Source organism: Schistocerca gregaria, chromosome 5 (genome assembly GCF_023897955.1).
Source record: "Schistocerca gregaria isolate iqSchGreg1 chromosome 5, iqSchGreg1.2, whole genome shotgun sequence".
Classification (NCBI taxonomy): domain Eukaryota; kingdom Metazoa; phylum Arthropoda; class Insecta; order Orthoptera; family Acrididae; genus Schistocerca; species Schistocerca gregaria.
The window spans coordinates 415530778-415555951 of NC_064924.1; the positions used below are offsets into that span (position 1 = coordinate 415530778).

Genomic DNA, 25174 nt, shown 5'->3' on the forward strand with positions numbered 1-25174 from the left:
CCTCCCTGTGGCAGGTGCACGTGTTCTACGTGAAGTACGAGAAGGACCCGGCGGGCGGCATCGCCTACGACGCCCCAGTGCCGGCGGTGACGCCGGAGCCGGTGAAGTCCGCCGTGGAGAACGAGGCCGACCCGGGGCCTTCAGCGGGCGCCGGCTACGGCGCGCAGCCGTCCGCCTACCCGCCGCCGCCGCCGCCGCCACCCCCGCCCTCCACCACGCTGCGCGCCATCGTCAAGCCGGACTCGGAGCTGATACACACCTCCAGCAACCTCAAGGTCACGTTCGGGAAGGGAGGTCACGGTCACGGCCACGGCGGCGGCGGGCGCTACGGCTCGCGGGTGCTGCGCGTGGCGCAGGGGGCGGAAGAGGCGGCCTCCGACCCCGCCGGGGCCACGCCGGCTCCCCAGCCGGCCGCCACCACGCTGAGCGCCATCATCCGGCCCGACTCCGAGCAGGCGCACAGCTCCGCCGGCCTCAGGGTCACGTTCGGGGCGGCCGCCGACGAGGCTGCCCGCGAGGAGTCCGCTCCGGAACCCGCCGTCGCTTCGGCTCCGTCCGCCACCGGAACGGGGCTCGGCGTCGGCCCCACCGCACAGGCATCCTCCAGGATCAACCGGCAGCAGGTGCCGCCGCAGCAGTTCCCCAGGTCAGTCGGCCAGCGTGCAAACTCTGATCGTCCTGCATCGCGTTTCTCAAGAAAGTTCCAGCTCTTGGAACTGATGAACTACATCAACACTACTGCCCATTAAAATTGCATATGATAAACGCGTATTCATTGGACAATTATATTGTACTAGTACTGACATGTGATTACATTTTCACGCCATTTGGGTGCATACATCCTGAGAAATCAGTACCCAGAACAAACACCTCTGGCCGTAATAACGGCCTTGATACGCCCTGGCATTGAGTCAAACACAGCTTGGATGGCGTGTACAGGTACAGCTGCCCATGCAGCTTCAACACGATACCACAGTTCATCAAGGTTAGTGACTGGCGTATTGTGACGAGCCAGTAGCTCGGCCACCATTGACCAGACGTTTTCAATTGGTGAGAGACCAGGGCAGCAGTCCAACATTTTCTGTATCCAGAAAGGTCCGTACAGGACATACGTACAACATGCGGTCGTGCATTAACCTGCTGAAATGTAGGTTTCGCAGGGATCGAATGAAGGGTAGAGCCACGGGTCGTAACACATCTGAAACGTAACGTCCACTGTTCAAAGTGCCGTCAATGCGAACAAGAGGTGAACGAGACGTGTAACCAATGGCACCCCATACCATCACTCCGCGCGATACGCTTGTATGTCCATGACGAATACACGCTTCCAATGTGCGTTCACCGAGACGTCGCCAAACACGGATGCGACCATCACGATGCTGTGAACAGAACCTGGATTCATTCGAAAAAATGACGTTTCGCTATTCGTGCACCGAGGTTCGTCGTTGAGAACACCATCGCATGCGCTCCTGTCTGTGATGCAGCGTCAAGGGCAACCGCAGCCATGGTCTCCGAACTGATAGTCCATGCTGCTGTAAACGTCGTCGAACTGTTCGTGCAGATGGCTGTCGTCTTGCAAACGTCCCCATCTGTTGACTCAGGGATCGAGACGTGGCTACACGATCCGATACAGCCATGCGGATAAGATGCCTGTCATCTTGACTGATAGTCATACGAGGCATATCAGAGTATCTTCTCCCTGTCGTTTAAATTTCGCGTCTGTTGCACGCCACCTTCGTGGTGTAGCAATTTTAATGGCCAGTAGTGTATATCTATACTCTGTAAGCCACTGCAATGTGAATGGCAGAATCTACTGTCCATTGATCCAGTCCTTGGGGCTCCTTTCCTTTCCATTCACGTAAGAAAACATCGTTCTTGTGAAACACAACTAGCTCTTTACTCACTCGAAGTGCTGAGTGCTATTGACAATTCAAATTCATTCCATATGTCTACATTTCCACAAGCCTTTCGACACTGTACCACACAAGCTGCTTGTAGAGAAGTTGCGTGCTTATGGAACATCGTCTTAGTTATGTGACTGGATTCCTGATTTCCTGACAGAGAGGTCACAGTTCGTAGTTATTGACGCAAAATCATCGAGTTCCCCGAGGTAGTGTTATAGCCCCTTTGCTATTCTTCGTCTATACAAACGATTTAGGAGACAATCTGAGCATCCGTCATAGGTTGTTTGCATCTGACGCTGTCGTTTATCGACTAGGAAAGTCGCCAGAAGATCTTAACGAATTGCGAAACGACTTAGAAAAGATGTCTGTATGGTGCGAATATTGACAATTGACCCTGAATAACCAAAAGTGTGAGGCCATCCAGACATGCGCGAAAAAAAAAAAAGAATCCGTTAAGCTTCGGTTACATGCAAATCAGTCAGATCTAAGGGCCGTAAATTCAACTAAATACCTAGGAATTACAATTACAAACACTTTAATTGGAAGGAACACACAGAAAATGTTGTAGGCAAGGATAACCGAAGACTGCCTTTTATTTGCAGGACACATGGAAAATGTAACAGATCTACTAAAGAAACTGCCTACAGTATGCTTGTCCGCCCTCTTTTAGAACACTGCTGCGTGGTGTGGGATCCTTACCAGATAGGATTGACGTTGTACATCAACACAGTTCAAAGAAGGGCAGCACGTTTTGTATTATCACGAAATTGGGGAGAGAGTGTCACTGAAATGATACTGGATTTGGGATGGACATCATTAAAACAAAGGTGTTTTTCGTTGCGGCGGAATCTTCTCACGAAATTTCAATCACCAACTTTCTCCTCCGAATGCTAAAATATTTTGAAACTTCCTGGCAGATTAAAACTGTGTGCCCGACCGAAACTCGAACTCGGGACCTTTGCCTTTCGCGGGCAAGTGCTCTACCATCTGAGCTACCGAAGCACGACTCACGCCCGGTACTCACAGCTTTACTTCTGCCAGTATCCGTCTGCTACCTCCCAAACTTTACAGAAGCTCTCCTGCGAACCTTGCAGAACTAGCACTCCTGAAAGAAAGGATATTGCGGAGACATGGCTTAGCCACAGCCTGGGGGATGTTTCCAGAATGAGATTTTCACTCTGCAGCGGAGTGTGCGTTGATATGAAACTTCCTGGCAGATTAAAACTGTGTGCCCGACCGAGACTCGAACTCGGGACTTTTGCCTCTCGCCGACAAGTGCTCTACCATCTGAGCTACCGAAGCACGAATCACGCCCGGTACTCACAGCTTTACTTCTGCCAGTATCCGTCTCCTACCTTCCAAATTTTACAGCTCTCCTGCTAACCTTGCAGAACTAGCACTCCTGAAAGAAAGGATATTGCGGAGACATGGCTTAGCCACAGCCTGGGGGATATTTCCAGAATGAGATTTTCACTCTGCAGCGGAGTGTGCGCTGATATGAAACTTCCTGGCAAATTAAAACTTTGTTCCCGACCGAGACTCGAACTCGGGACTTTTGCCTTTCGCGGGCAAGTGCTCTACCATTTTTTTTTTCTTCTTCACCAGGAACAGGGTAAATGAACAAAAGATCTTTATTGGTACAAACTTAAATACAAGAAAAATGCCATCCTTCCGGCGAAAATAAGACAAGACATGATACTCGTACAAGGTGAGCAAGTTTTTTAGTATGAACAAGGTGTAGGAAAAAAAACTAATAATACTGATGGAAGCTAAGAGGTGTAAAGCAATTTACAGTGGAGTGAGGGAAAAACCAGTGTTTATCTGGTGTAGTGCATAAAAGAAAGGAGGCGCGTGTCCATGCGCCTACTCCACTATGGGTTACAATGTAGAAAGCAGCGCGAGGGGTCTCAGATGTCAGCAGGCAGGGGGGGAGTGCTGTCGGCGTGTGGTACCATCCAACTGAGCGGGGGTGACGTAAAGATCGCGTGTAGGTAATTAGCGAAGAAGGCGCGGTAGCGCGGTCGCTGTTCGACTTCACTGTGGGCGGTTTGTAAGTACTGCCAGAAATCAAGGCGTGATTTGTCGCCATCATTATACATGTAGGTGATGGTCCATCCCTTGACCCATACAATCGCATGATTTTTGGTGGCGGGGAAATAAGTATTCTCAGGATGGATAAAAGTCCATGGGTCAATCGAGTCCGGCGAAACACGGAGGTAACAGGCAACGAACTGTCGGGCAAGTGCCCAGACGTCACTGGTGGCAGCACAAGTCAGTTGATGGACATCGTCATCCATGAGGTGGCAGATGGAGCAGAGTGGAGAGTCCTTTAGTCCGATGGCGTGAAGACGATGATTTGTGGCGAATTTTTCATTTGCGACCTGGTACCATGTTGCCCGGACGTTGGACGGAAGAAAAGGCTGGTGGATGTGACGCCAAACCGTGGGCCACCGCGTGGACGGATGTCGCAGTTCGATATTGTTGCTGGATATGGAACGAAGGAGTGGGGTGTAAAAATCTTTAGGTCGAGGAGAACGCGTGGTCGGTAAGTGTGTGTGAGCATAACTGAAGTCGACGATGAAATCAGAAATGTGCGTCAGATGGTGCTTGATGTGTCCGACTGGTACTGGTGGTGTTATGGTCGCGGGCACAAGAATTTCCAGCAAGCTGCGCGTAAGGGAGGTGCCCCCGTGCCACTGCTTGTGCATGGTGGACATGTACAAGGATGCCGCGCGGAGTCGCACATTGACAAGACCGAGGCCACCCGCTCGCGGGGGAAGGGTGAGCGCGTCGTAGCGGACCTTAAAGAGCGTACCGCCCGTAAGGAAGTATCCGAAGGCAGCCTGGAGGCTGCGTCCAATAGTTGATGGCAGCGGGAGGACCTGTGCAATGTGGACCATTCTGGACGCCACATGTTGATTGAGGTATTGGACACGTTGTAAAGAATCGAGTCGTCGGAGAAGATTTTGTCGCACCGTCGTGCGGATGGTTTGGAGAGCACGCCGAAAATTGATGGCAGCGGATCGGCGCACGGTGGAGGTGAAAATGATACCAAGGTATCGTAGTTTCTGTACACACAGGAGAGGTGCTAAGTCGTCGTGTGAGAGGCCGCGTCCAATGGGCATCGCCGCGGATTTAGTCACATTCATGTTACTGCCCGCTGCAGTGCCGTACGTTGATATCAAATCAAGTACCGTGTGTGTTTCACTCCGTGAGCGGATCAAGAGGAGGAGGTCGTCCGCATACGCACGACATCGAAAGCTGTGCTGTCGCAAAGTGAGACCAGAAAGGTGGCTCGTCACACTCCCGATGAGTGGCTCCAGGCTGATGGCATAGAGTAGGGTCGAAAGTGGGCAGCCTTGCCGTACGGAACGTCGGATCGCCACTGGTCCCGCCACACGGCCATTAACCTGAATCGGCGATTCTCACGTGCCGTACAGGCGCCGGATCAAGTCGATAAAGGCAGGTGGAAAACCAATGCGGTTCATCACTGAGAACAGAAAAAGATGCCGCACTTTGTCGAATGCGCTGTCAAAATCAATGGCAACCACTGCGGCGCGGAGTCTGCACGCCGCTGCCAGTGCAATTAAATCGCGACATTCTCCTGTGGCCGTTTGTATATTAACTGAGCCGCCCGGAGTTGTCTGTTCCGGGGATAGAATGCTAGGCAGGATCTTGCGGCATCGCGTTGCCAGGAGGCGTGTAAAAATCTTACAGTCTGCGTTAAGCAGAGTCAGGGGACGGTAATGTGCTGTCCTCACACCTGGTGTCGGTTTGTGGATGTGTATAATAATTCCCGTGACGAAGGACGGCGGTACGCCGTTCCCCATCGTCAGCAGTTCATGAAACATCGTTGTCCACCGTGACGCCATTAGTGTGAAGAAAGCGCGATAAAATTCTATCGGCAATCCGTCGACACCAGGTGACTTATTCAGAGCACCTTTTTTGATTGCATCGTGGATTTCGTCACGCGTAATGGGCTCCATCAGCTCGTCCGCTTCGTCGCTGGTGAGGGTGCGAGTTACGTGTGGTAACACAGACTCCTCAGCGTGGTTGTTGGTAGTCTCCTCCTGGTACATTGTGCGGTAGTGGTCGACAAAGGCACTGACGATTTCGGCCTGCCAAGTGACGTGCTGGCCGCGACAGGTTGTAATCTCGGTGATGAGTTGTTGTCGCCGATGTTTCCTATCGGAGGCGATATGACGCATGGTCGGATGTTCCTGTTCCGCCGAATCTTGATATCGGGTTCGCACCATAGCCCCCTGCTGTCAACGGCGTGTCAAAGTTACAATTTGGGCCTTAATCCTGCTGCGTTCCCTCTGGGTGTCGGGTGTGGGCGGTTGGGCGGCCAGGTTGCGGAGAACGGCGTAGAAATAATCGGTAGTGTGCCGGCGCCATATAGCAACTTCCTTTCCATACTGAATCAAAGTACGTCGAATAGCAGGTTTGGCATATTCCAGCCACCAGGTCAAGGTCGTGCAGTATTTAGGTAAGCGACGTTCACAGGTGGCCCATGTCTCGGTGACACGTTGAAGACATTCGGGATCATGAAGATGGGAGGTGTTTAGCTTCCACGGAGCACGACTACGCCAGACCACTTGCTTGGGGAAGAGAATGTTGCAGATGTAGGCACAGTGGTCCGAAAAGGCCAGGGGCCAAAGTTCTGCACCTTGGACTGCAGGTGTGAGTTCCCGAGAGACGTAAATTCTGTCCAGGCGGCTCGCGGAGTGACTCGTCTGGTAAGTATGTCCAGGGGCGTCGCCGTGCTGAACTTCCCAAGTGTCGCGGAGCAACAGATCTCGGACGACAAGACGCAGTTCTTGACAGGTGTTGTAGTGGGGCACTTGATCTTTAGGGTGCAAGACACAATTAAAATCACACCCAAACAAGTAATGGTCGCAGCGTCCAAGAAACAAAGGAGCGATTTCTTCTGAATAGAAGAGGGTCCTGTCGCGTCTGCGGGTGAAGCCTGACGGAGCGTAAATGTTGACGATACGCGTCCCCATGACGGTGACGCGGCAGATGGAAGGTATGTGATATCGGTCACTGGAATGCCTTCTCTGGCGTAGATGGCTACGCCGCGTCCCAGGTGGTCACCAGGAGAAGGATAAGTGTTATATCCCGCGACGTCTGTAAGTGTGGCCAAGTGTACTTCCTGTAGTAGTGCTATATTGACGTCCGACACCCATATCATCTCTCGCAGCAGTTGAAGTTTCACGGGTGAGCTGATGGTGTTAGTGTTGATCGTCCCTATTCGGTAGGTTTGGAGCCGTCCCCCGCCGTGAAGGGGAACTCCACTGGCGGAGGATGAAGAGGGGCGAGGCAACGGCGAGTCGTGCCGTGCGCCACCTGACGGCGTTATCAGCGGCGTAACGTTGCTTCCGTCTGGGGTAACTCTGTCCCCAGCGTGTGGTCCGGGTCCTCATCGACGTCCTCACTCCACACCATTGAGGGCGCTGTCGTTGTGATGGTCGTACGTTCCACTTCGGTCGTAGGGGCGGAGGACGTCTCGGCGGCAGTCGCATCGGTGGAGTCCATTGGTTCAGGAGCACCTGAGCGAGCCAGTAGAGTTGGCATCGAAACATCCACAGTCGGCATGATGTTGTCGTCATTCGTATCGTCGTGTAGGTTCTCTGAGGCCTCGTCGTGTCGGACGGCCTCTGGAGCATCAGGGGGAGGTGATCCGTCTCGTTCCGAGACCGTACGACGCCTCCTCTTGCGCCTCTTAGGTGAACGTTGTTTGCGGGTTCCTCCCTCTGTGTCGGAAGACGGAAGAGAGTAGCGTCACTCTGAGAGGAAGGCCGTCGCGGGAACGTCAAATGAAGGGGTGTCCATATGTTCAGGCTGGTGGGTGTCGGAAGTCGTCGCTGTTGGTAATGGCGCCGTAGTAGCGTCTGGCTTTGAGCGCGACGTGTCGGCCCCGGCGGTATCCATAGCAGCTGGAAGGGTCACCGGTACGTGGTCCGATGAGCGGCGGCCGGTGGGAGGAGAAGAGAGTGCCGATGCGTAGGTGATCGGTAAAATCGTCGTCGGAGCCGTAGGTGGCACGGTAGCGCCTGGCAATTGGGTGATCCGTCGCTGAAGACACTCAGATCTGAGGTGGCCTTCTTTTCCGCACCCGGAACAGGTCTTGGGTTGTCCGTCGTATATGACAACCGCTCGGCACCCGCTAATTTGCAGGTAAGATGGCACGTGGCGATGGAGGTCGATGGTGATCTGCCGTACACCGTTAAGAACGGGGTACGTTTGGAATTGCGCCCAGCGTTCGGCAGTGTGGCCATGTACAGTGCCATAGGGGCGGAAAGCCGCGATAACGTCTTCCGCCGGTAGCTCGAACGGGAGTTCGAAAACTCGTATGGTGCGCATTCCTAAGCCGGCATGGTCGACAGTGACCGCTCCGACATTGCCGTCGGCGTGGCAAAAGCGTAATCCATGGTTGGTGTCACGAAGTATTCTTTCACACACCGCGTCGTTGACAACTTTCATGTACACAGTACTGCTTAATATGGACAAATGGATGCCCAAGATGTCGGAAGCTGGGATCTTAGCAACGTCGCGTAGGAAGCGTTCCACTTCCAAGGTCTTTGGTCGTGCGTATTCGTTGCAGAAGTTGAATCGTAAAGTTGATTTTCGAAAACGATTGGCCATGGCTCTAGTGCACGTAAGCGACACGAAAGTGACGGCCGCTGAAATGTAAACAACAGCGAGCGCGCGCGCTCCGCAGGCGGAAACAACAACACGTCCGCACTGCACGGCGGCGAAAGCCGGACTGATATGAGCTACCGAAGCACGACTCACGCCCGGTACTCACAGCTTTACTTCTGCCAGTATCCGTCTCCTACCTTCCAAACTTTACAGAAGCTCTCCTGCGAACCTTGCAGAACTAGCACTCCTGAAAGAAAGGATATTGCGGAGACATGGCTTAGCTACAGCCTGGGGGATGTTTCCAGAATGAGATTTTCACTCTGCAGAGGAGTGTGCGCTGATATGAAACTTCCTGGCAGATTAAAACTGTGTGCCCGACCGAGACTCGAACTCGGGACCTTTGCCCTTCGCGGGCAAGTGCTCTACCATCTGAGCTACCGAAGCACGACTCACGCCCGGTACTCACAGCTTTACTTCTGCCAGTAAAATATTTTGTTGACGCCGACATAGCGAGAAACGATCACCATAATTAAAAAAAAGTGAAATCAGAGGTCGCACCGAAGATATAGCTGTTCGTTCTTCCCGCTCTACGTGATCGGAATAGAGAATTATTGTGAAGATGGTTCAATGAACACTCTGCCAGGCACTTAAATGTAATTTTCAGAGTATCCATACAGATGTAGATGTAGATGGATTGCGGGGAATGGTAAACTTGTGGGAAGTGACCATTCTGTGGAGTCTTGGGCTCTTGGTCTTTATAGGCGCCTTCTCAAGGCAGCAACAGGCACAGTAAAATTTGTTTCCCGTCTAGCACTGTAGCACAGCATGCTTTAATCTACAGCACGTGTACTAGGAATTAGTACTAGCTTCTAACATCGGCTGTGAAGCTGCTGTAAACTGTCAGCTTGTTGTGGAATCGCGCAAAGCACCGTGGTCACGCGTTGTTGGATATCCGAAACGTCTGCGGGCTCCACTTTCTCGCTCAGTGCTAGGTGACTGTTCTTCAGCACTCTCCTCATTCTCCAAATTTGGCGCCAGTAGCCCTCGTTTTGTTTCCTTGCCTGAAATCAGCTTATCAGACATATCTCGTGAGGGTGCGTCATGTAATTCCGCAAGAAGCATATACTAGCAGGTTCCAATAGTTTTATACCCGCTGTCAGAAGTGAGGTGTAGCAAATGGTTATTACTTTCAAGGCCAGTAAAGGTATTTTGGTTCTAAATCTTGTTTCCTTTATCTTCGCCGGCCGAACGGATCTAGGCGCTTCACACCGGAACCGCGCGACTGCTACGGTCGCAGGTTTGAATCCTGCCTCGGGCATGGATGTGTGTGATATCCTTAGGTTAGTTGGGTTTAAGTAGTTCTAAGTTCCAGGGGACTGATGACCTCAGATGTTAAGTCCCATAGTGCTCAGAGCCTATTGAACCTTTATCTTCTGAGACCATTAACCGATCTGTTCAGACGCACCTTGTATGTTGAAAGATTGAAAAAACTGCGACCAATCATTTTTATGATAATTCATTTGTCTTCATCAGTTTCCGGCTGGTTTCGCTTGGAACGTGACATCATGGTTCTGAATTAGCGAAGCCAACGAACATAATTGCTAAAAACTAAACGAAGTAAATTGATAAAAGAATAGTGTTCGTTGTAGACTGTATTGTGCTTCCTTAAAATCTTGCTATGTCATGTGTTACATATCGTGCTCATAACATTCTTTTTTGTCACAGACATAAAAGCACAAGTCGTACTCCATCGTAACACACTCTAAGTGCTGCAGACTGACAATTAAAACAGGCTGCAGCACTTAGTGTATGTTACGATGGAGTACGGCTGCAGTTATATGTTTTGCATAAGAATGTGATGAGCACGATATGTAATATATGACATGACTCACGGCCGAAATTAGCTAACAGCACGATTTTAATAAAACATAACGCAGCTTGCAATGGACAACGTATTCTTTTTATTAAACACTAAAGTGTCTTCGTTTCCGCAGAAATGTCAACGCACCCCGTCTCCGCATAAGAGCCGTCCCACACGTGTCACAAACTCGGAGCGCGGAGAGAATGATTGTTTTAACTCCTCTATACGCGCTGCGATTAATCTGATCTTGTCCTTGCTATCCGCAGAATAGCGATACACAAGCGGCTGAAGTATAATTCCAGCTTCACCAATTAAAGCTGGTTCTTGTAACTTTGTAAATACGCTCTCACGGAATAGTTTGTGTCTGTCTTCAAGCACCTACCAGTACAGTTTCTTCAGAATCTGCGGGATGCTCTCCGGTGGATCAGACAAATCGGTGACCGTTCGTGCTGCACTTCTGTGCTTACATCCAATGTTTCCTGTTTTTCCTGTTTGCTACGGCTCCTACACATTCGAGCGATATTCTAGAATGTTTTTCAAGTAATCTCCTTTGTAGACTGGTTGCATTTTCCTAATATTTTGGCAATGAACCGAAGTCTCTCACCAGCTTTACCTACAACTCAGCCTATGTGATTGTTCTATTTCATAGCCCTACACACCGTAACATCCATGTATTTTTATGAGGTGACCGTTTCCATTTTGTCTCACTGATATTATAAACGTAGAATACCACGCTTTTTCTTTTTTCTTTAAGTGCACAATTTTACATTTATGGACATTTAAAGCGACTTGCCAGTCTTCGTACTACTTCTATATCCGACTGAGTATTTGTCCAACATTTTTCAGGCAGTACGTTATAGATAAATGCATCGGGGGGAAAGCTGAGGTCAGTTGTCTGTAAGGTCATTAACGTGCAACATGAACATCATGGGTCGCAACACAAATTTCTTTGGAACACACCTTAATTTATTTCTCACTCAGTTGATGACTCGCCATCCAAGATAACAATCTGCGTCCTACCTCCATCCTCATTCCAGTCACAGATTTCACTTCATACTCCATGTGATCGTACTTTCGGTAACAAATATAGGTGTGGTACTGAGTGACACCTGTGTACGATGTATGTGTGACGTTAGAATTTGTTATCATATTTCGCCATCTTATCCGCAACTACCCAGGCTGCTACTAGTATAGGCCAGAGGCTTCCGTACACAGTGTCCCCTCAATCGTCCTTCCAACGTAGACATTCCCTCGTATCTCTCCTCGACCTTAACGCTCTTGTCTGAACAATAAAGAAGAAACACTCGTTCCCAGCAGCGCAAAATCCTTTCTACACTACTTCATCACCTAGCCATTTTTTTCGAGATCCTTTTCAGTAACAGGAATCCGATTCTAGAACAAACTCTCTCATTATATGAGAGAACTGAATAACAGCTCCAGCTTCAAAAGACATTAAATGAGATATCTAAGTAAGTCCGTTTATGAACCCTGTTTACCCCATTACAACAAAGCCTCCTTCTACACTCCTGGAAATGGAAAAAAGAACACATTGACACCGGTGTCTCAGACCCACCATACTTGCTCTGGACACTGCGAGAGGGCTGTACAAGCAATGATCACACGCACGGCACAGCGGACACACCAGGAACCGCGGTGTTGGCCGTCAAATGGCGCTAGCTGCGCAGCATTTGTGCACCGCCGCCGTCAGTGTCAGTCAGTTTGCCGTTGCATACGGAGCTCCATCGCAGTCTTTAACACTGGTAGCATGCCGCGACAGCGCGGACGTGAACCGTATGTGCAGTTGACGGACTTTGAGCGAGGGCGTATAGTGGGCATGCGGGAGGCCGGGTGGACGTACCGCCGAATTGCTCAACACGTGGGGCGTGATGTGTCCACAGTACATCGATGTTGTCGCCAGTGGTCGGCGGAAGGTGCACGTGTCCGTCGACCTGGGACCGGACCGCAGCGACGCACGGATGCACGCCAAGACCGTAGGATCCTACGCAGTGCCTTAGGGGACCGCACCGCCACTTCCCAGCAACTTAGGGACACTGTTGCTCCTGGGGTATCGGCGAAGACCATTCGCAACCGTCTCCATGAAGCTGGGCTACGGTCCCGCACACCGTTAGGCCGTCTTCCGCTCACACCCCAACATCGTGCAGCCCGCCTCCAGTGGTGTCGCGACAGGCGTGAATGGAGGGACGAATGGAGACGTGTCGTCTTCAGCGATGAGAGTCGCTTCTGCCTTGGTGCCAATGATGGTTGTATGCGTGTTTGGCGCCGTGCAGGTGAGCGCCACAATCAGGACTGCATACGACCGAGGCACACAGGACCAACACCCGGCATCATGGTGTGGGGAGCGATCTCCTACACTGGCCGTACACCTCTGCTGATCGTCGAGGGGACACTGAATAGTGCACGGTACATCCAAACCGTCATCGAACCCATCGTTCTACCATTCCTAGACCGGCAAGGGAACTTGCTGTTCCAACAGGACAATGCACGTCCGCATGTATCGCGTGCCACCCAACGTGCTCTAGAAGGTGTAAGTCAACTACCCTGGCCATCATGATCTCTGGATCTGTCCCCCATTGAGCATGTTTAGGACTGGATGAAGCGTCGTCTCACGCGGTCTGCACGTCCAGCTGGTCCCACTGAGGCGCCAGGTGGAAATGGCATGGCACGCCGTTCCACAGGACTACATCCAGCATCTCTACGATCGTCTCCATGGGAGAACAGCAGCCTGCATTGCTGCGAAAGGTGGATATACACTGTACTAGTGCCGACATTGTGCATGCTCTGTTGCCTGTGTCTATGTGCCTGTGGTTCTGTCAATGTGATCATGTGATGTATCTGACCCCAGGAATGTGTCAATAAAGTTTCCCCTTCCTGGGACAATGAATTCACGGTGTTCTTATTTCAATTTCCAGGAGTGTATATACTTATATGGATATGGTGTCTGTTCTTTCGTACATGCCCGAAAGAACAGACACCACATCCATATAAGTGTCTAATTATGGCAATACCGGCCGTGACATTCCTCTTCTGTGCTGATGCACACATATTACCTGAACTCTTACGGGTTTTGGTAACAATGTCTTCCACGATTCCACGAGTAATGAGTGTGTTGGGTAGGGATACTACGAATGTAGTGTGTGGACATAATTATAAGGTGAGAATGTGGGTCTCGCGGGAGGCGTTTGCGAGGTAGTCCCTTCAAGCTGAAGGCATTAATATATAATTCTAATTACGTCCGCTTCTTTCCAACCAGATCTTCGACATTTCCCAAAGCTCTTTAGCTACTATAAAATACTTAAATCCGTCTCCCTCAGAACTAGCTCTCTATCTAAATACCACTTTTCAACAGTTACAGACAAACTTTGTACCTGCTACTATCACTGTCACTAATACTATTATTAACATAACAATAATAATAATAATTATTATTACTGTAGTAGACCTACTATGAATGTTAACAGTTCCTAGCACTGTTATTCACACGATCATTCGCTACATTCAAAACAATTTTATTAACGCCACTTCAGTACTATTTATCGTGTTAAAATTGTTGTTACCTCTTAAGAAACTACAATGTAAAAAGAAGTTGACGTGCAGAACTCTAGTGCGACGTGAGAGAGGATCTGAAGGCCCCACCCTGACCAGGTTAAATAAGCGAATAAACTAAAATTAATAAATGTAACAATGAATGGTGAAGCGTCATGGGAAGGCGGACTGACACGAGTACGTCGTCTGATGCCTGAGTCGTTCTGATGAGTACAGTCTTGGTAGAAATGAATTCCTAACGCCCCACATTCATATAGGAGGCAATCTATGTCACAGTAGACCAGTAAAATATAAATTTTCTCTCAACCACATTAAATCATTGCATAAAAAAAGAGGACTTGTGATGTATAGATGCAGATGTGGACGAAATCTTTGCTACATAGATTTTTTAAACGTTCCAGAAATTACATGTCAATGTGGGTTAGACGTAGGTGTGATCTGTTTGCAGATCGCCATTCGGCACGCCGCGGCCGTTTGAGCAGCCGCAACCGCAGCCGCCGACCGCGCAGGGCCAGAGGCCGCAGTTCCGGCCACAGAGCTTCCGGCCGCAGCACAGCACCTTCCAGCAGTCTCAGAGGCCCGCATTCCCGCCTTCGGCGCAGGCTCAAAGTTCCTTCCAGAGACCTGGTCTGGCGCCACTGCAACCCAACACCTTCCAGCAGAATGGAAAGGGAAGCTTCCAGTTCCAGCAGACCTTCACGGGCTCCACTCAGAGGCCAAACCCCTTCCAGTCTCCGACTGCTGTCGGAGCCACTGCTTTCCAAAGACAGCAGATCTCCACCCAGAACGCCTTCCAGCAGTCACGTCCCGCTTCTGCTCCCACTGCATTCCAGCAGAACTCCGCCTCCTTCCAACAGCAGCAGCAAGTTCCTTTCCAAAGGCCGAATCCTTTACAGTCCTCACAATCCACCTTCTCGCAAACTTCATTCCAGAGACCAAACAGTTTCCAACAGACATCACAGGTACCAAGCCAGAATACTTTACAAGCCTCACAGACAAGGCCAACTGGTTTCCAGCAACAACAAGTGTCATTCAGTCAAAATCCTTTCCAGAGGCCGACTTCATTCCAGAGCCCTGTCTCAAATCAGGTATCATTCAGACCATCTCAGCCACTACAGAACAATTTCCAAACAACATTCCCCAACCAGGGTGGACTGCAACCAACGGGTCCCTTCCAGAACACACTGCAAAGCAACAATCTCGCTCAAAGCAATTTCCAAACACAGCAGCGTCCAACATTAAACGCTTTCCAGTCCAATGGACAAAATTCTTTCCAGAACCCTACTGGGCAAGGTCAGTCAGCCCCTGCACAACCACAGCTGCCCACCGTCGTCCAGTCAGTAACACGATATGAAGAACATCTCCAGGAAGGCCCTGGAGCGACGCAGAAACCTCAAACACAACAACAGCAACAGATATCTCAGCAGGCTGCATTCCAACAGAATCAGCAACAGAATTTGTTGTTACAGCAAAGACAGCAACAACAGCCGCAACAACTCTTGCTACAGCAGCAGCAGCAGCAACAGGAAAGACAAAAACAGATTTTATTACAACAGCAGCAGCAACTCCTGCAGCAACAAAGACAACAACAGCAACAGCAGCAGCAACGACAGCAACAGCAGCAACAACAACAACAACAGCAACAGCAGCAGCAGCAGCAGTATCAACAGCAGCAGCAGCAATATTTTCTGCAACAGCAACAGCTGCTGCAGCAACAAAAACAGCAGCAACAACAAAAGCAGCAGCAGCAACAACAGCAGCAGCTGCAGCAGCAACAATACTTCCTGCAACAGCAGCAGAGACAGCCTCAGCAGCAAGCAGTTCTGCAGCAACAGAGCCCGCGCGACAACAGGAACAGTGACAGCAGGCAAGCTGGCAGCAGTAGCAGCCCCACCACTGGCGCAGCCGACAGCAGCAGCAGCAGCAGCAGCGACAGCAAAGCTGGTGACAAGACCAACAAGACTGCGGCAGCGCTCGCATCGCTGCCAGACGAAGTTCCAGCTGACCTGCGCCAGCAGCTGCTGTCGTCTGGTGTTCTGTCAAACGCCGACATTTCGATCCTCGACTACGACAAGGTTAGTCCAGTCTGACAGATAACTCTTAAGAATGCTCATTCAACTTCACCACACTTAAACACGGTATCACTACCATCCTCTAGTAGTAATGAATGTAACGAATCGTAGCCGTCTTTAAATGTGGATGAAGGTCAGATGAAGTCTGTAACAAAGAGAAACAACCTGATAATCTCCGATTACAAAATCGGTGGTAACATTTTGAACATGCCACATTATATTTTATAGGTAACACTAACAAGCGGTATGAAACAGAACCTTCACTTACTATCTGTATCTGAGAGGAGGAAGGTTTTGTTGGAAAGGTTGTGACAAAATGCACTGCACCTGTAAAAGAAATCGCAAAAAAATACACTATTGCGACCAGCTCTAGAGTATTGGGAGAATGCAGAATCTCGTGGCGGTAATACTGAATAAAAAGACCTCGACTTTCCAGCCGCGTTAAGTGATTAGAATTACACGAGCCTTCGGCCCTAGCTGCCGGCTGTGACGTCACTGGCGCCCGCGTTGTCTCGGCGGCGTTCGATGCATCTTCTTCAACAGCGCGATCGCTGGATCCCACGCCGTTGTGAGCTGCTGACCATCCTCTCTTTTTAGGGTCTCATCGATGATTTTTATTTCAATGACTTCTTTAATTATGCAATTCCAGAAGCCGTTACTGCGAGCCACAACGGATGTTTCGTCAATTTTATCCCTTGTCCTTGTCCGGATAAAATTTCATGAAACATCCTTCGTGCCTCGCACTAACGGCTTGCGGGACTGTATGATTAAAGAAGTCAATGAAATAAAAATCGCCGATAACACCCTAAATAGAGAAGGTTACCTGTCATCTCTCCGTGTGATCTTGTGGACAGGTTTGGCATTTAGATGAGAACTCTAAGGGTGTACTGTGGTATCAGGCACTCTACGTCTCCATTATCCAGTGCCGGTGCATCAGCCATAGGAAGTGTTTTGACTGCTTGTTTGGATGACAGACGCCACTTCTTTCTTGGCCTGGCCTCAAATATCTTCCATTTAACACTTGTGGTATACCATCGGTGGCCTTGTTGATCGCCAGTAAAGTAAATTATCTTTTACACAAATCGAGCTCGCATCCTTACACACTACACAGACCGTAACAATTCAGAATCAGTTTGAAGAAAGTAAGAACATGTAATGAATGTTGGCTAGAAACAAGTGCGTCCAGAGCCGCCATGGAATCTCGAACTATTTCGTCACCATTCTTCCTCAAACTGAAAATGCCAGATAGTTCTAGGTAGACGGTAACATTGTATCTTCAGTTATTGATGTTTTTCTCCTATTGTGAATGTGTGAGCATGTAACTGAACACCACCTGTCTGACAACAAAATAATACCTACAAATCTCTTATGAACTATAATCTCCCATTTATAAACATTATAGGTAAATAGTACTTATTACTAAGTGATAGAAACAGGGAACCTGTGCAATCCATCCTATAAGTTAATGCAGCTTCAGAAATAAAAAACTATATCTACCGGCGATAACACCTAGGTGTCGGTGTTTGTAAGGGTAAATAAATTTTTTTTTTAAACTAAAATTAATGCACTAACGTCACAAACGACAACAGGAGATTTGAACCTCAGAAAACAGAGTAGTAGTACTTTTTACGATTGATAAACAAAGTATTCGAATAACTTTGAGCAAGGAATTGTGCTTTGTTCGCTCCTCACTCAGCCATACGGAAGGTCCTCCTCCGTAACTCTGAATGGTCGGCGCGGCAGACTGTCATCTGGGTCACCCGGGTTCTATTTTCGGTACTGCCAGGTTATTTCCTGGTCACCATCCCTGTGCTTACGATATGTGTAAATCTAAGGTGTCTATTTTGAACTCTAGTGTTGCGTAGAACACATTTGAGGCAATGATCTGTACTAGTACCACTGTCATACACTGAAGAGCCAACGAAACTGGTATACCTGCCTAATATCGTGTAGGGCCCCCGAGCACGCAGAAGTGCTGCAACGCGACGTGGCATGGACTCGACTAATGTCTGAAGTAGTGCTGGAGGGAACTGACAACATGAATCCTGCAGAGCTGTCCATAAATCTGTAAGAGTACGAGGGGTGCACATCTCTTCTGAACAGCACGTTCCAAGGCATCCCAGATATCCTTAATAATGTTCACGTCCGCGGAATTTGATGGCTAGCGGAAGCGTCCTGGAGACACTCTGTAGCAATTCTGGACGTTTGGGGTGTAGCATTATCCTGCTGTAATTGCTCGAGTCCGTTGAAATGCACAGTGGACGTGAATGGATGCAGGTGGCGAAGCGGGATGCACCTACGTGACACCTGTCAGAGTCGTATCGAGACGTAACAGGGGTCACATATCACTCCAATTCCACAAGCCCCACGACATTACACGGCCTCTACCAGCTTGGTAGTCCCCTGCTGACACGCAGGGTCCATGGGTTCATGAGGTTGTCTCCATACCCGTACACGTCAATCCGCTCGATACAATTTGAAACCAGATTCGTCCGACCAGGCAGCATGTTTCCAGTTATCAACAGTACAATGTCGGTGTTGACGGCCCCAGGCGAGGTGTAAAGGTTTTCGTTGTGCAGTCATCGAAGGCACCAGTTCTAGAATATCGTAAGAATGCAGGATCTCGCGGCGGTAACACTAAATAAAAAGTTCGGCTCCGAAAGCCCATTTCGATGATGTTTCGTTGAATGGTTCGCACGATGATACTTGTTGACTGCCCAGCACTGAAATTTGCTGCAGTTTGCGGAAGCAATGCGCTTCCGCCATGTTGAACGATTATCTTCCGTCGTCGTTGGTCCCGTTCTTTCAGCATCTTTTCCCGGCCGCAGCGATGTCGGAGATTAGATGTTTCACCGGATTCTTGATATTCAGGGTAGTACACTCGTGAAATGACCGTACGGGAAAATCCCCACTTCGTGGCTACATCGGAGATGCCGTGTCCCATCGGTCATGCGCGAACTATAATACCACGTTCAAACTTACTTAAATCTTGGTAACATGCTATTGTAGCAGCAGTAACCGATCTAACAACTGCGCGAAACACTTGTTGTCTTATATAGGCGTTGCCGACCGCAGGGCCACAGTCTGATGTTTACATACCTCTGTATTTGAATACGCATGCCTATACCAGTTTCTTTAGCTCTTCAGTGTATGTTCATTATTCCTTTTTTATGACACAGCTGCCATCACTTTTTTTATCTAGCATCGTATAACACTTAAATACTGGATTAATTATTCAGCCGCCAGGATAGCCGTGAGCGATGATGCGCTGCTTCCTGGACTAGGAAAGGCGCGCCGGCAGCGGATCGAATCAGCCCGGCGGATTAACGACGAGGGCCGGTGTGGCTGCCAGCCTGGATGTGGTTTTTAGGCGGTTTTCCACATCCCGAGGTGAATACCAGGCTGGTCCCCACGTTCCGCCTCTATTACACGCGTCGCAGACATTTGAAACTTGTTCGCACTATTTCACGATTTACACTAGACGCAGACAGTTGGGGTACACTGATTCCGTCCTGGGGGGGGTTACGGGGTGGCAGCAGAAGCGCATCCGGCCATCCCTAACACTAACATTGCCAAATCCGTTGTAACCACGCCGACCCTGCCATCGCTGCGGGACTATGGCGTAAGCGAAAGAAGAAGAAGACGTACTGGATTAATTAATCATTGGTGTTTCTCTCTCTGCCTTTTGTTTATGTATGTCTGACTGAGTGTGCAAGTTTGTATATTGGTGTGTGTGTGTGTGTGTGTGTGTGTGTGTGTGTGTGTGTGTGTGTGTGTGTGTGTGTGTAGTCTCTGTAAATGGGAGATTTGAGGATAACCTAATTTGATGCGCTTTGCTGCAGATTGGCGACATTCCAATCGAGAAGCTGCCGAAGGAGGCCCTGGAGAACTTCTACGCGGCGGGCAGCGCTCCTGTCCCCTCCGTTGTGAGGCCTGACAACTCTACTGCCAGCGCCGGCAGCGTGCCCCAGGCGCAGCCAGTGCAGATGAAGGTACGTCACGTCACTGCTCACCACCACCGGGAGCGTTCATTTCCACGATGAAAATTTCTGCTCCCCTGCTTTTCAAGTTCAAATCGTAAATCGACGCCGATGAGTTTACTGACGTATCGTATGTTTGATACAGTACGTCCATGCGTTACTGTCCGCAGCTCGTGGTCTCTCGGTTGCGTTCTCGCTTCCCGAGCAAGGGGTCCCAGGTTCGATTCCCGGCGGGGTCAGGGATTTTTCACCTGCCTCGAGATGACTGGGTATTTGTATTTTCCTCATTATTTCATCATCATTCATGAAAGTGGCGAAATTGGACTGAGCAAAGGTTGTGAAATTTGTACGGTCGCTGATAACCGCGCAATTGAGCGCCCCACAAACCAAACATCATCATCACCATACATTACTCGGTTCTAGTAGCGCTATGGTCGCTTAAGCACACGGACCGTGCTGTCGAACGTCAACGTTGAGCGTGCCAAGTTCAACGTGCTGCTGAACGCTCAGGGACGATGCGACTTGTGCATACGGTACGTGGGCCCCAACGTGGTTAAAGCGATCGCAAACGCACTCCAGCGGCAGTTGAGGGATGTTTCTAGTTCGTAAATCACACTGTTTACTCAGCGGACGCCCGTAAAACTCCCACGTTATCTCTATTAAAACGCACATTTCCTCCATCGTCCACGAAAAGGAAAGTACCATGTCCAATCGATAAGAACACAGGCTAATAGAAGTTCCATTACAAACAGTGCGGTACAAATTTGGAATACTTCTCCGCATAAGATAAACATTATTTCATCATTCCCACATTTTAGCAAAACCCCAAGGTCAGTCTTACTTGATCACTGTTCCTACCCAGTATCAGTGTGTGTGTTGGGGCTTATGGGCGCTCAACGTCTAGGTCCAAGTAGCAGAATCTTTGCAATATGTGAATTACGAAGCGTAAAAGAAAAAGGAGCAAAATATCTTTATACAAGTAGTGCAAGCTGTCCTGTAGATTAAGCAAATCGAACAAAGTCACCCCTCAAAAAAAGGTGAACTTATATTTACATAACATCAAATATTATAACTGGAAGGAGAAACAGCATTGATCGTATTTTTTTGTTTTATTATCCGCAAAATCGATTTTCGATCACTTAGTGACCATGCTCAGTGTTGTAATATACAATTAAAATTGATAGGCACTGGTATCAACAAGCTTAGAGCTCAGATATTGCTGTACACGTTCAGAAAGACTCCCGAACGTGCTATTCCACGCTATGACGTCAGAAACTCGGAACGCTCAACGCTCAACGTTCGGATGCATGGTCCGTGTGCCAACGGCTTTACAGTTGTCTTGTTCTGAGACAGGATAGAGGAAAGTTAGGGGCTTTGTGGTCAGTCTGCAATTTCCGAGCGTCGAGGAGCAAATGCAGGAAGACAAGTTGCCAGTGAAGGCTGGCTGATGACTTGGATCAGCACCAAACACTGTCGCAAGGCACTTACGAGAGATGTAGATTGGCACTCGTCAGGATGCTTGGTGCAGGGGACTCGTGGGATTCAGGCGTCTGACTAACACTTTTTATTTGTGATCAGACTAACTACTACACTGAAGGCTACTTCTAAATATTAGAAAAAGCAAAGGAGGCAACTGGTTGCACAACAGTGTGTATGAAGTCACGGGGGCAGATGCTAACAGAAGTAGTGAACACTAGCAGCACGTTACGTACTAACTTGAGAGCAGCACTCCCAGTGAAGAAAACAGACGTGTCGGAGCTTACCGAGGCTGGCCTCGAGCAACACGGAGTCGGCGCCTCAGCCATCTGACTGAGAACTCCCTCTGAATACAAAAACATGGGTTTTTAAATTATCGTGGCGTGGAACCATTTCTTTCTTCCTACAGCCGACCCACCAATCCACCAGCAATTAACAAGCTTTTGCCAATTTGGCAAGTCGTTCTCCACATCCAGAGCGCCTCTGACCGACCACATTCATACTACTGGCCATTAAAATTGCTACACCACGAAGATGGCGTGCTACAGACGCGAAATTTAACCGACAGGAAGAAGATACTGTGATATGCAAATGATTAGCTTTCCAGAGCCTTCCCTCAACGTTGGCGCCGGTGGCGACACCTTACAACGTGCTGACATAAGCAAAGTTTCCAACCGATTTCTCATACACAAACAGCAGTTGACCTGCGTTGCCTGATGAAACGTTGTTGTGGTGCCTGTGTAAGGAGGAGAAATGCGTACCATCACGTTTCCGACTTTGATAAAGGTCGGAATGTAGTCTATCGCGATTGCGGTTTATCGTATCAAGACATTTCCACTCGCGTTGGTCGAGATCCAATGACTGTTAGCAGAATATGGAATCTATGGGTTCAGGAGGGTAATACGGAACGCCGTGCTGGATCCCAACGGCCTCGTATCACTAGCAGTCGAGATGACAGGCATCTTATCCGCATGGCTGTAACGGATCGTGCAGCCACGTCTCGATCCCTGAGTCAACAGATGGGGACGTTTGCAAGACAACAACCATCTGCTCGAAAAGTTCGGCGACGTTTGCAGCAGCATGGACTATCAGCTCGGAGACATTGGCTGCGGTTACCCTTGACGCTGCATCACAGACAGGAGCACCTGCGATGGTGTACTCAACGACGAACCTGAGTGCACGAATGGCAAAACGTCATTTTTTCGGATGATCCCAGGTTCTGTTTACAGCGTCATGATGGTCGAATCTGTGAATGCACATTGGAAGCATGAATTTGTCATCGCCATACAGGCGTATCATCCGGCGTGATGGTTTGGGGTGCCACTGGCCATTGGTTTCACGTCTCGGTCACATCTTGTTCGTATTGACGGCACTTTGAATAGTGGACGTTACATTTCAGATGTGTTACGACCCGTGGCTCTACCCTTCATTCGATCCCTGCGAAATCCTACATTTGAGCAGGATAATGCACGAGCGCATGTTGTAGGTCCTGTACGGGACTTTCTGGATATTGAAAATGTTCGACTGCTGCCCTGGCCAGCACATTCTCCAGATCTCTCACCAATTGAAAACGTCTTGTCAATGGTGGCTGAGCAACGGGCTTGTCACAACACGCCAGTCACTACTCTTGATGAACGGTGGTATCGTGTTGAAGCTGCATGTGCAGCTGTACCTGTACACGTCGTCCAAGCTCTCTTTGACTCAATGCCCAGGCGTATCAAGGCCGTTATTACGGCCAGAGGTGGTTGTTCTGGGTACTGGTTTCTCAGGATCTATGCATCAAAATTGTGTGAAAATGTAATCACATGTCAGTTCTAGTAAAATATATTTGTCTAATGAATACCCGTTTGTCATCTGCATTTCTTCTTGGTGTAGCAAGTAGTGTATATTTCTCCCCTATTCCTACTCGGTAGGTAGGTATGCTTCTGGGTTTTACGCTAACAAATTCCAACTTTAGTATCAATAGCGTCCAGCTGAAATCTAAACTCACTGCCATGCTGTTATGGCCAGCAACAACAATGTTTTACATCACTTTGCCCCCCGCTCCGTCCTTCTGTGAGTGGGAACTGCTGTAGTAGTACTCTAACATGTGTAGACCCACTGACGTTGCAGCTCTCAGGAGGAAGTATCGAGCTTGCTGCCTCTGCTAAGACGTGCCTTTTCGTGACCATCTTCTACAGTGACGCCTTACGACAGCATCTAGGCGGTGGATGGAGTTAACTGGTTAATCCTCTGAAGTGATATTTCCCCCCTGGGATAGCTGCCCAGAGCGTCTGCAATTTCACGTTACGGCAAGAAAGGAAGAATGAATTGTTTGTTGGTGTTAATAACGACCATCCTCCTTTATCTCCTCTGCATTACCGTGGATGACGTGTCACTGAGCACATTTGTTCTGTGCATGCAGTACACGTGAGGCGCCTAGTTGTTTCCACTGCACTGTGTGGAATACGAAGGTTCTGTTATTGTGCTCTAACATGCTGTCTTCAAGTTGATGTCCCCAGCGCAGAAAACAGCACGCAGGTCGGAGGTTCTGTATCTTGAGGCTGAACTGACTTCTAGCGAGGTTCTGTTCTGAAATAATGTACCACTTCTTTGGGACGCCACTCGCGTATTTTAATATAGCCACACGATAAGACTACAAGATCTCAATACAACACCTTCTGATACAGCAAAGTACTTGATCAAACACAATGTTTACGAAAATGTATCTTTACACTATTTGTGGCACGTGTCTGTGCCTCATGACTACCGGAGTGAATCTTTTAATACTGAATATTAGCAAACACATCCTGCGACAGACAACATGTCTGTTCTTATCGACTGCCTAATCCAGAGTGTCGAACAGGAACTTAAATAAAAATTGGAAACACGTCCTACGATAGACAACATGTCTGTTCTTCTAGACTGCCTAATCCAGAGTGACGAACTGCCCGAAACACTTCGCGCACCATACACCAAAAGGCGTGACCCGAACGGTTCCGAAGTGCTTCGCTGCAATTTCGTCTGCAATTTCGTCAGTCTTTTGTTTTTGATTTAAATTGTTTTTAATAATTTTAAAATAACTGATTGATAGTCAGCTGTTGAGAGATATTTATGTTAAAAAGTGAAGTCATTTCAGTGAGTAGTTTAACTAATAATGATAACTATACTTTAACGTTTTGGCGCCCTTGCTCCGAACACAGCAGCCAATCACAGAGCAGTAGCATTATGCAGGTGGTTTTTCTCACTGGAATGGTACCGAATCTAACATTTGTCACAGGTACCTCACACCATATCATCACATTCCGTCATCTACACTCCTGGAAATTGAAATAAGAACACCGTGAATTCATTGTCCCAGGAAGGGGAAACTTTATTGACACATTCCTGGGGTCAGATACATCACATGATCACACTGACAGAACCACAGGCACATAGACACAGGCAACAGAGCATGCACAATGTCGGCAATAGTACAGTGTATATCCACCTTTCGCAGCAATGCAGGCTGCTATTCTCCCATGGAGACGATCGTAGAGATGCTGGATGTAGTCCTGTGGAACGGCTTGCCATGCCATTTCCACCTGGCGCCTCAGTTGGACCAGCGTTCGTGCTGGACGTGCAGACCGCGTGAGACGACGCTTCATCCAGTCCCAAACATGCTCAATGGGGGACAGATCCGGAGATGTTGCT

General features: G+C 49.0%; 1 protein-coding gene across 1 annotated transcript in view; it reads left to right on the top strand.

Moving 5' to 3' along the window:
• Positions 1-25174, top strand: part of LOC126272397 (uncharacterized) — a 125425-nt gene that overhangs the window by 74425 nt on the left and 25826 nt on the right. Inside the window, exons 3-5 of the mRNA XM_049975220.1 lie at positions 15-646; positions 14423-16049; positions 19889-20038. Coding sequence (XP_049831177.1) covers positions 15-646; positions 14423-16049; positions 19889-20038 — 2409 coding nt within the window. The remainder of the gene's footprint in view (positions 1-14; positions 647-14422; positions 16050-19888; positions 20039-25174) is intronic.